This window comes from Symphodus melops (assembly GCF_947650265.1).
Source record: "Symphodus melops genome assembly, chromosome: 18".
Classification (NCBI taxonomy): Eukaryota; Metazoa; Chordata; class Actinopteri; order Labriformes; family Labridae; genus Symphodus; species Symphodus melops.
In genome coordinates this window covers 11,841,525-11,853,460 of record NC_136708.1, presented here as the reverse complement: position 1 = coordinate 11,853,460, position 11,936 = coordinate 11,841,525, and the positions used below count along the sequence as shown (strand labels likewise).

Genomic DNA, 11,936 nt, shown 5'->3' with positions numbered 1-11,936 from the left:
GTTTGATTTCCATTAATGACCATTCAAATGTGAGTTGTTTCACCTTCAGAAGTACAAACACTATAGTCATGTACATTTCACATTTCTCAATAACGATTGCTCAATTCGATGTTTACATAATTGATTTAAAAATGTCCATCCAGGATTTTCTCACTGCAAATGTGAGACTAGTCTACATACATCTATCGTAGGATTACTAACCAAAAAAGGTTCAAAGGAAATATGAAAGCATCAAATGTTTTCTCTGTTTTTGCTGGGGTTTGTTTTTTGTAGATTTGTCTTTGGTCAGCAAAAAAAAAAAAAAAGAAACTCAACTGAACTGTTTTCTCCAAATACTTTACTTCCATCAAAATTTCTTACAAAAAAAACAAACACAAATTAACATCTCACAAATCTTCCGGTTGTGTGTTCAACTTGTAATATTCATATATAAATGTCCATATTCGATGTCATCCGGTGCTGACAGGCCTCGTCGGCTGTTACGAGGTCTCCATCTTGTAGCCATGTTTTTCCAGCTCCGCTCTGCGAGGAGGAAAAGAAAAAGAGAAAGATCAAGTCAGGGGAGATGATTACAGGTGGGTGGTTGAGGCATAAGTACCCTCTGCTATTGATTGTGAAAACCATTAACAGATGGGAGTGAACGAATGTATAAATGTTGCATAATGCTTGCAGCTATGGATTTGATGATTACATATATATGGCAGCTTTGGCCTTTAACAATAATGATATCTTATAACAACAACTTAATAGCAAGGTTATCATAATTGGACCAAATAAAACAATAGCATATTACTGTCTTAAGTGTACTCAAATAAAAACAGAACTGCCATTTATCTACAAACACTTATCAATTCATCAGTGAGATGTTTGAGGGTCTCAAGGGAAATGAGGGTGATAACTATTTTGCGCAACATATTCTTTTACGGGAGGAAGCGTAAAGCTGAATTTATGTTGTTTTTTTTCTCTTCAGGTTTAAGTGAAACATGCAGGGTACCAATGATCAACATTGGCTATAAAGGAGAGCTGAATGGTTGCTGCAAAATAACAGACACTTTCCTGCCATTTCAGATTTACAAGACACACTACTTGATCAAACAGAAATATGGGGGAAATTGCTTTAACAATTCAAGCTGCAGATTTTAAAAAGAAAAGGTTGTTTAATAAAACCCATGTCATAATAGTTTTGTTTTTTTTTAAAGTAAAAAAAGTTAATGCAGATAGTGGTCACACAGTAAATATTCATACATTTTAAAGAGTAAGTAGGTTTAGAGTGGAGTTTGACAGTAGAGGCGGTTGTGATGGACCTCAGGTCAGCAGGCGTCTTGTTCCAGAGAGAAGGACCAACATCACCAAAGGCCCTGACACACCAAGCAGACAGCAAAAAAACGCGGCAACAAAGGCTGCCTGAGGCGTCGCCTCTTGTCTTGGCCAAAAGGGTGCACTTGAGCCTGCTGCCAAGTCTACAGCCAACCACCAGGTTCTGCTCATCTGGAGAGGAACTAACTCTCCATGGCTGCAGGCAGCGGAAGTCTATTGTCATGAGACGTGTCGACCATTTCCACACCGCTGTCTCACGTACTATAGGTATGTGAATAATGTCTGATTAATGTTAAAAATGGCACTGGAGTTTTCAGCCTTTGGTCTTTTAGTGGAAAAAGAAAAGGCACGGGCGACAAATAAGGAGGAAACGCAAAATGTGTGACGACACAGCAACAGCTAATCAGCAACGACACAGCAGCATGCTCGAGGGCTTTCCTGAACCTGTGTCGAGAGCTGGAGATAAATGAAACCTCCAAACAACTAATCAGAGTGATTCCTCTCAGCGACCGCTGATTCAACATGTCAAATTAACCAAATAAAGGCCGACGACCGCTCACCTAACGGCAGACGATCTCCCTAGTGAGGGCGTTAATATGGACTTGAGTATCCCGGTTATGATTGGGGTTTTAAGCATCCTGTTTTTGTATTTGTGCATGTAAACATCATATCCCGATTCCAGAAAGAATCCCGGTTTCTGAGAAACCCAGTTCTGCTACCTGGAGAACTCCGGTAGAAAACGGGATACTGTAGCATGTATACGCCTTACCCCGGTTTCTGACAGCTGCCAACACCTGCGCAGGCGCAGACTCAGCCAAGTGACGTACACAAGAGCGTCATATTATATACAGTCGCTGGTTTCTATGGTTTCCCTAGACGTTTGGCGGTTGACGTGCATATAGGAGGCGGTTTTTAAAAAATGATGGAACAGGACACTATGTTTGAGGAGTGTTTGATGGATATGGTTCATGATTATAACCATCTTTATGATATCCGTTTCCGGACCATACAAACGGTAGACAAACCGACCTCTATTTGGCTGCCTGCCCCCTACAGGAGGCCTAAGAAACGTATGTTACATTTGGACTTTGCAAGTATAAACAAAGACAACGCGAGTGACAATCAGAACGCGTACGTGTCCGTTTGGTAGTAACGTTGAGCATACTTCAAGCCTTAGGTTATGCCCACACACACGGCATTCCATAGATGGTTTACGCAAACAAGGACGCTCAGTTGAGGTACAAAAATCAAACTAAAAAGCTTATTAAGTCTCACTTATCATTTGGTAAGAAATCCTGTTCAGTTCTTTTTTGTATGAAAGATGATTAATACTATACAAATTTTCTGTGAGAGCCATGAGACAAGAAAAATATGTATTTCTTTGCCTGGAAGTTTTCTTCATGTGATGCAATATGATGCTTTTTGCATCACTTGAAGAAAACTTTCAAGCAAAGAAAAACACATTTTTCTCATCTCAGGGCAAAATGAGGGTTGGATTCACAGCCATTCAAAACTACTACCACGTTTCTAATGATACACAGCTTCATGTAAATGGGTGAAGTATCCCTTTGAGTCTCTCACTGTTGACGTCCTATAAGCAAAGCCTGACAAAATATGTTTATCTTTCTGAAGTAAAAAAGTAGAGGGCAACATTAAATCTCCTTAGCCCATTTGTTTAAAGACCCTATAAGAAAATACAAGTCTGGAGTCAAAATTTAAAAGACTAAAAATAAAAAAAATACTTTGAATCCGTACTAATTGTCTTTTGCTTCAGAAATGAAATTATTCTTACACTAAAATGTTAAATGCAGGATTGTGATTTTAATAAATTAGTAGCCCACTGAGGATGGTAAACAACATCACCCATACTGAATACATGCCGTGTTAGCCACACTAAAAGCCTAAAGCAGTGTAACTAAACATTATGAAGTTTATTGACTTTACCTCAGCTGATTTGAGAAATCATCTTCGACGTTGTCATCATCCCAGTTGTCTTCCCAAACATGTGCATCTTCATCTTCATCCAGCCCCGTCCAATCTAGGATTATCAAAGAACAGCTCAAATGTCACCTTAAATTAGTTTCTGATATAATTTATCTAAAAACAGTTTGATCAAAACACTGACCGAAGTTGATTTGGTACATTACCTGAGAGGCTAACAGCTTAGCTATGATGCTATCGTGAGTGTTAGGAAGCCTAGCTAACACATAGCAACATAAATATGACAAAAAACAATAAAGAAACGCAACTATGCAATGAAAAAACACAATGACCGTAAAGCCAAACGACACTGAGCTCATAGTTAGCTGAGGATAACTAAATATGTCGGCGTTTAGTGTTAGAAATGCTGGCTAATGCTATCGCTACCGTTGCTATGTTAGCTGAGTCACTGTTGCTGGGCCGAGCTCACACAAACAAACATAACGGTGAACGGCGTAAGGTAAATAACAAACACACGCAACCACACTTAAAGTGACATTTATATTATTCACCCTCTGCTGGGAATTCTTCAAACTCATCATCCTCCTCCAGTAAGCCCAGGTCAACGGTCTGCTTCTTGTCCGACATGTTTAGCTGTAAAGCTGCTCGAGCAGGAATGGCTCTCACGCGCAGGCGCAGTGTGAAACTGGAGCTGCTCGAGCTTGTAGAAATTGCGCAAACTGCGCAGGAAAGCGCAGCCGAAGGGTAATCATAAGCATGCCTTGTCATGTTTAATCAAAAACACAGAAATGGATCCATTTGTAAACTGTAACTTAGCAAACGACTTTTTAAAGCACAAAATAAAGGATCTTCAAAGGATTAAACAACATCAGTAAGTGCCAACTAACAAATTAAAGACACAGGTGCTGCTGACCTGCAGTGCACAGAAGCAATGCAAGGGTGTATCAATAATGGTTTTGTTTACCATCATCATCATCATCATCAACAACAACAACAACAACAACAGCTTTATCGCCAATTACTTAGCAGCAACAAACAGTGCATGTGTGAAAAGGATGACAGTTTGTAACTACTTTTGGATAAATAGCAATAGCCTATACAAACTGCTTCAGACTGAAATAAGTCCTCAACTTTTAAAATGTGCCCCAATGAAAGCTATATGGCTCCACCTACTCTTTTTAAGTTTTCTGTGCAAAAATAGTTGATGACTTACCCCCAAGGCTCCTGTCTGAATAGACTACACCACATCATGTAAGTTTTATCCTAAATACTTACTGTCTATAAACAAATGTTTATATCCATTGAAATCCCCTGGCTTCTTGAAAATATGCACTTGTTTTTTGCCTGTTATATAATGTGTAATAAGACATTTAAAAAAAGTAGTCAGACATTCATTAATAAAGGGCCTGCTATATATTGGCATGTGTAAATAATCACTTAATTAGTTTGCCTGTTTTTATCATTGTTAGTTTTGATTCATTTTTATTGTACATAGGGGAGCTAATCTTAGAAAAATATTTGCAAATATTTGGGAATACAGGAAGTCCTTTCTCTCAGTCCCTCTGAATTTATCCCCATATTTCTCTCCCTCTCTAACTCACATTCTCTCTCTCTCTCCCAAACCACGACCAAAGCCTTGTGCAGTCCTCTTCCCTCACAACATATGTACAAAAATCATTCCAATTTCAGCTAAGATCTTTCATTTGGGAACAAATGCACATTGTAACCCATGCGGCCTGCTCAAATAATGAAGCGGCAGCCGCAACTTAGGATGTATTTTAGATAAATGAGAGTGCACATTTACCACAAAACCACTCGCAATAAAAATTGCTCAGCTGCTGTCATATGTTGACAGATGAAGCAAACCTCAATGTAGGCACAATGTACTTATTCTATTTTCAAATTATTTTGTAATCATACTCAGCCTTTACACATGACAATGCCCCAACATTGAGAGGAAAGAGGAACAAGACATGGAGCAAAAGTGCAGAATCTGACTGTGCCTGTGTTTAAATATGCTTCATAATGTAATGTATAACATCACAATTGAGATTCAGGTTTTGGCTCACACAAATTAGACGAAAGGAGCATTTTAGAATTTCTACAGCATAAAAGAGTGTTTTCATTTAAAGTGATATTTGGCTGAATATATCAGGCTTATCTTCTCAGGCTGCAACTACCAACTTGTTTACCTGCCAATATGTTTACTGAAAAATCCTGCAGGTTTTTGATATGTACAATATCAAAATACAACAAAAAAAAAGATCTATTCACTTCTCCAAAAGTCCAAGGTTACATCTAAACATATCTTTTGCAGCACACTAGATGAAGGAAAAAAGTGAAAACTCTTCACTTCACGGAAAGCAGGAATTATCAAATGATATACACTTTTGCTTAAGAATAGATGATTATAAAATATAATACAATACAACAATATGCGGAGTGCTTGTAAATAACAACATTTCACAACAAGCAAACGTGTCTTGTTGTTGGATTCAAATATATAATTAATCACTTAAACAATACACAACAACAACTATGAGTAGGGAATCGGGGAACAACACGATAAGGTCAGATTCGAGCTCAGGCCATCTGCCTATAGGACCATCACTGGGGCTCAACCTATGAGGGCTAGGCCATCTGGGCCCTGCTTTGCTTTGGTACTTATTGATACTGTCCTTCATCAAAATAACAAAGATTGGACCGTTAAAAACAAAGGTATTGGAAAGTATCAAAAGTGTTGTACCACGAACTATAAATGATCAATAACGACATTGTAATCACATTTTTGTTTAGTGAATTTGAGTCATACTGATCCTCTGTTTGCCTTTGAGCTGCCCCCTGATGTATAGCTGATTCGGGTGCATACATCATTCAGTCTCAGGTGCAGATGAAGCCCTGGGAAGCTGCTACAGCGTCCGCTCAGCATACCTGAGACTGCAGTTACACCACGCCTGGCGCCTGGAGTCTCCCGATGTTAGAAATAGATGGAGGTGGAAGAGGGGAGGGGGCACATAGACGTTGAGTGCAACATGTCCACTGCAGACAGTCTCCGCCGTAAGTTGTGTATGAGTAGCGGCATCACATTTCTGTCCTTTCACAAAGCCCTCTGGGAAAGGACAGGTCGGCAGCCTATAAGTACACTGAAAGAGACAGACGGGGGGCAGACAGGGGAAGACTCCAGCTGAAGCCTGCATGGCCAGTCTGACAGTCTGCGCCCTCCCCCCCCATCCCTCCAACCTGCTTTATCACAACCTGGCTCATGATATGGCCTAGAGGCGGAACACAGTGAGAGGTGATGGCTGGAAATGGTTTGGGATTTCAGAGAAATGAGACTTGTTTTCCAAAATGTCAGAGAAAGTGACAGTGCAAATGTAGACACGTTTGTCTACTTGTCTACTACGTTGTCTAGCCAAATAATTTATGTAGACCCCCTCCCTAGACAATTCTACCTTGAATAATCATTTTCCTTGAATCAAAAATGAAGGATTCCTAGTTTTACCTAATACATGAGCATGTATGTGAAAATCTAGTTGTGCATGGGTTTAATTTGTTTTCAAAATAGTAAAGTATTAAGGCAAGACAATAACAACTTATATGAGCCTGAAGAGAAGGACATACAAGTAAGTGAGAATGTTGGATTAAAGGGGTTTAACTAGACATTTAATGAGGCAAATCCAAGAAAAAACATGTAAGCTGTCCTTCTAGGAAGTCCGCAGAGAGAGTGAAATGCTTCCAGGATATGTCTGTCAAGATCCTGTATTAAATTTAATCCCAGCCAGTCAGAAAGTCTGTGCTATTGTGTGTTGTGAGGTATTTCTTTACCACAAGAGTTTACATCTTTTGGATTACACTGGATATCGATGATTTCACGTAGAAGTCCTTTGCAAGAATCATTTAAATTCCCATAGCTGTCAAATTAGCATAAAAAATAAGATCAACGGGTTTTAAAGCTACTATGGTGCTTCAGAGTCTTTTTCCGGGGGTCCTATTCACTGAGACGTCTGTCATGACGAATTTAAGTTTCATATTTTCCCCCCTGTCCGTCTTGAAAAGCTCTGTCATCTTGGGCTTGAGGTACAGTTTGCCAAGAGGCTAATGGCCCTTTATGAAGGTACAATCTGATGCCTGTCCCGGTGAGCCTGCAGGTAATCCTGTCCACCTCGGCGGCTTAGCCGTGCTCAGGCTTAAGTTGCATATTTTGTTTTTATCAGGACACTGCTGATAAATGCTATCAGCGAGGGAGAAATGAAATATGGGGGGTCTAGCCCCATACTGCCTGAGCCCCGATTGTAGGGCTGGAGTCAGGGAACAATGACACATCTATTGGTGGAGCTGGACCCTCTGTTTGTCTGGAATAAACAGGATTTTACTCCAAATGCTGATCATATAGTTTAGTTTTATTACCGTCACCAAGGTGGTAAAAAAAAAAAAACCTCACTCAACTAACGTTTAGATTTTTAAATTTTCTTTGCATAATTGGATGATAATCCTCCTACTCCAAACACTTTCCATTACAATTACAGCAGCTCTACTTTCAGACCCCCAAAATATCATTAAATAAAATTCTTAAATTACATGCTAATTTATTTCCAGTAATGTGCACTAATAGTGCACTACCTCTGTGTCCATGGTCCAATGCCATGAACCTATACTGTACGTGAAAAGCACTTACATACTCTTACCATAGGTGATAACCCCCTCTGTGAAAAGCACTCTTATCGGAAGTACCCATTATCTGCAAAGTCTATCCTCATGCTGACATCATTAGCTTAAGCTGTCCTCTGTGTAAAATTACTGTTAATTTCTTTGGCAGTGCCGCATGACAAATCAGCTCCTATTTTCATTGACTGCCGCAAATAGATTTCAGATAAGTGACCTCAGTGGATCCCACAGATGTAAAATATCATACCTTATTCACAGGTATATTCATATTACGGAGCTCTGTGATGTTTGAAATTCCTATTTAAAAAGCATTCTCTGTTATGTTCATTGGGGCTTTGCTGATTTGGCTTGAAATGCATCCACAGCTTCAGTTATGTAGGTGAAGATGTACTTAGCCTGTACAGAGGGTTTTTTGTTATTAATTTTATTTTAAATCCAGGCAATCAAAGTTTTATAAATACTGCAATCATTTATGGTATATATAGTGGTATTATACATACTACAACCACATATTTAGCATTGCCTTAAAGGGCTTGGTGAGAGTACATGTCACACGTCCATGGGACAAATAGGATTTCTAAAAACGCATATATAAAGCCAAGGTGTCAGACAAAAACAACTTTCATCATCACATATTTTTGTACTATTTCAACTTTAACTGATGTATCACTTTTCTCCTGTTTTTCTTTTCATCTCTGCGGTTATGTTCAGTTTCTCTTCCTTCAGAAGAACACAGAAACAAGAAACACCTCCCTCTCTCTACAGTTATAGTCAGGCTATATCAAAGTATGTGTGTCCCACACAGCAGGGGTTCACTGAATGAGTGACAAGACCTGCTCTGCTCCTCTCTGACACCTGTCAGAGCCTCGTCTGTCATCTGTGTGCAGGGATGGAAATGAGCAGGAGTGACACAACATGCCAGAGGTGATGGTGACGGCTCAGCTTTCTAAATCAGTTGCACAGTTCGCTGCTCGTGTGCTGGCTGTGTCACAATAATTATCTACTCTGAGCTTTCAAATGAACCTTATTTGTAATGCAGTGATGTCATCCTTTGGACGTGCACCATGTCAGCACATATGATCATCTAAAACTAAGTTTTTTAAAATGTACAGATACTCTGATCTGTTACAAATGAGAAGCTGTCTTCATATGAAGTACAACTCAAAATTGTTCTTCAATTCACCATAGCCCCAAGATGCCCATTTCCCCTGTATTTCAGGTTGAAACAGACACAGTGATTAGGGCTGCTGCTTATATGCAGAAAATCCAAATCACAATTTTCATTTTTAGCTCAAATTATTGAACACTGAACATGTGCAGGAATATTGGGTATATAAAGTTAAACACGTGTTTGAGAGGATAAGTTGTCTGGTATAAATAAAAACAGCTAAAGTTAGCATACAACCAGGTGTGGTTGAGTAGGCTATTAATGTTAGCTTATATACATTTAGCTAATGACTCGGCAGAAATATTGTTGTCACTTGAATTATGGTCCATTCTCATCTTCAGTATGTTAACTAACTTAACTTTGTATATTAATCGGGAAGTGTGATAAAATAATGTCTCATTGGCTTTTGTTATTGTTGAATACAGAAGAATGACATTTCTTGATTTAGATTGAAGAATACCAAACGCTCACTGCAATTTAAATATAATCCATCTTTTTTCGTTGTTGATTTGCAGTAATCCCTTACTGACTAACTTTACTCAGTTGAGTCGTACCAAATTCCACATAGTAATCCCCAACATGTGGCTGTCCCTAGCCCCGGAAAAGTCTGTGATTGGCCTGGTTGATAAATGAAGCCCTCCTTATGCTTTTGGGCGTCAGATTGAGGGGCCTCAGTTGGTCTGGACTATGTCCAGGAAACCTGGGACAGCCACTTATTAAGTAGTTAGACCCTCAAAACGAGGCTGCAGACAGGGACTGCCGGTGGTCACCTGGGCTTGGATTTAGACTTTGCATCCCTCAGCCGTCAGTCAGGTCTGAGAGTCCGACTGTGGTTTCATGTTGTGAAAGAGACAATCCTCTCTTTAGCAAAAAGGTCAAAGGTTGTTGTTTTTTTCACCTTGGTCAGGTAAAACATGTAATTATTAGCACTTTATCAAAACAGCCCTCGATTGGTGTTACATCAAACCCACTTTGTCAAAACAATGGGACCACAAGAAGTCTTTGAATCCTTAATCAGGCCTTTGTATTCCTTGCTAACTTCCCTGCTTGGTTTCAATTTAGATTCTTTTCACAGGTATTTTAATTTGTATTTGGGATGTTGATGATAGCACAGTGAGGGAGGTATGCATTGAACGCCCCCCTTTGCTAAGCCATTTCTGTTTCTTAATTGTTTCTTCTCGTTCAGTGAATTTTGTAAAACTGAAATGCATTGTGTTTCTGCTCATCATAAAGTTTCATGGAGACAGGGACAGAATAAGCATTTTTAAAGCAGTGGACTTGGTACAATACTATTCAGATTGACTGTAATGTTTCCTCTTTTAAACATCCAAATGTAGTGAAGGAATTCCTTTTTAGAGACATTTTTTATTGATTATGCAAAACACAAAATAATCCTGGCTGCCACATTCTTTGCTACTTTGCATTTACCTATTGACACAAATAGTTGAAACACAGTTAAAGTCAGTCTAACACAGACGTCCAGGCAGTCAGATTCAGATTCAGATCTATTGTCCTTTGCAGGAAATTTGCTTTCATAACACCAGTCATAACACCAAAAACATTTTTTGAGAATATGGCCTGTGGCGAGGCTTGAGGAGCTTACCCAATGATGTGGCGCTCAGGATGTGAGCGGAGCACCAAAGAAAGGCCAATGCCAAGGTTCCAATTTATGCAAGTTACAATTTCACCCCAATCGCTCCCCCATGCCCCTCGACACATTCTTCTTGCAGTTATCATCAGCACGCCTCACAAGCTGCAACTGAAGGTCTGTAAATGAATGCAAAAAGAACAGAACCCAATGACAAATTTGTTTTTATAATGTTAAAATAACATTCTTGGGTTTTTAATCATATTGAAAGATGCTGTTTTAAACATTAATTGTTAGCAGTTTCTGTTAATGAAATGCAATACACTTTTGTTCACAGCATTTGGTCCATTGGTTGTCATTGTTGTTGGAATGCCTCCTGCATGTAGGCCTAATCTTTCTCTCTCTTTGATTCTGAGCTTTTTCCAGGCTCATTAAGGCTCAGAGAAGGTGAGAGAGTGTTTCTTTTTAAGCAACACTGCCTGCCATAGTTTCTCTTGGCCTGAGCAGCATTTGTAAACCATGCTCTCATAAAACCAAAATCAAATGCTCATTTAATTCTTGAAGGGGATGTTGGAAATATATTCACCGGCAGATAAAGTTGCGTGCAAGCATGTAAAAAGTCGCCAAGCTTTGGTGTATGGTTCTATTTAGCTGAAATCATTTTTGCCCTGAAATTTGGAAGCAACGGCTATGATTTGCTGCGGATTTGAGTTAATCCTCTTGTGTGTCTGAAAGTTGAACATCTAAATTTAACACAGGTTTTCTGCAGTCTGTAACAACATGATGTAATGTTTGTAATTGTGGAGAGAGTTTGTGGGTGAAAGTGTGTGAAGTGTTGGTACATGCAATAAGATTTTATTCAAAGCATTCATGCATCCCAATACCTTCCTGCATGCACACCCAGATGTGCATCACTAGTTGATTGTTGGTGACCTCCTCTGATTAGGCTGGTAAAGGGCAGCCAGTTGTGCAGCTGGGGCTGACTGAATGAGTGTCTGGCCAGGGCAGTGGGGCACTGTAGAGAGAAATGGTAGCGTGACTGTGAAGGACCACTGAGCTCCACATTATGACCCCAGCTGACACACTCCCAAGTCTGGGCACTGTGCTGCACTTGTTTCCCCTGCAGAGACAAAAGAGCGAGGAACTTCCCCAGACCTTCATTCTTGGTGTTTGGACAACTCAAAGGCCTCCGCAGTGCCCCCAGGGGCCCTCTCAGCTGGCCTGTAAAGTGAGACAAAGAAATAAGGCAAAGCTCTG

General features: G+C 39.7%; 1 protein-coding gene across 1 annotated transcript; it reads right to left on the bottom strand.

Moving 5' to 3' along the window:
- Nucleotides 1-320: 320 nt before the first annotated feature.
- On the bottom strand, nucleotides 321-3,941 carry sem1 (SEM1 26S proteasome subunit). Its single transcript, XM_079367952.1, has 3 exons — nucleotides 3,810-3,941; nucleotides 3,262-3,355; nucleotides 321-522 (listed from the first exon to the last, which is right to left on the bottom strand). The coding sequence occupies exons 1-3, from the start codon at nucleotides 3,883-3,885 to the stop codon at nucleotides 480-482; spliced, it is 213 nt and encodes a 70-aa protein (XP_079224078.1). The 5' UTR covers nucleotides 3,886-3,941; the 3' UTR covers nucleotides 321-479.
- Between the last annotated feature and the right edge of the window lie 7,995 nt (nucleotides 3,942-11,936).

Coding starts and splice junctions, on each gene's coding strand:
- sem1 (XM_079367952.1), bottom strand. CDS start 3,885: ATGTCGGACAAGAAGCAGACCGTTGACCTGGGCTTACTGGAGGAGGAT. Junction 3,356..3,809: donor TGAAGAATTCCCAGCAGAGG/GTGAATAATATA, acceptor TGATAATCCTAG/ATTGGACGGGGCTGGATGAA. Junction 523..3,261: donor GATTTCTCAAATCAGCTGAG/GTAAAGTCAATA, acceptor TCCTCCTCGCAG/AGCGGAGCTGGAAAAACATG.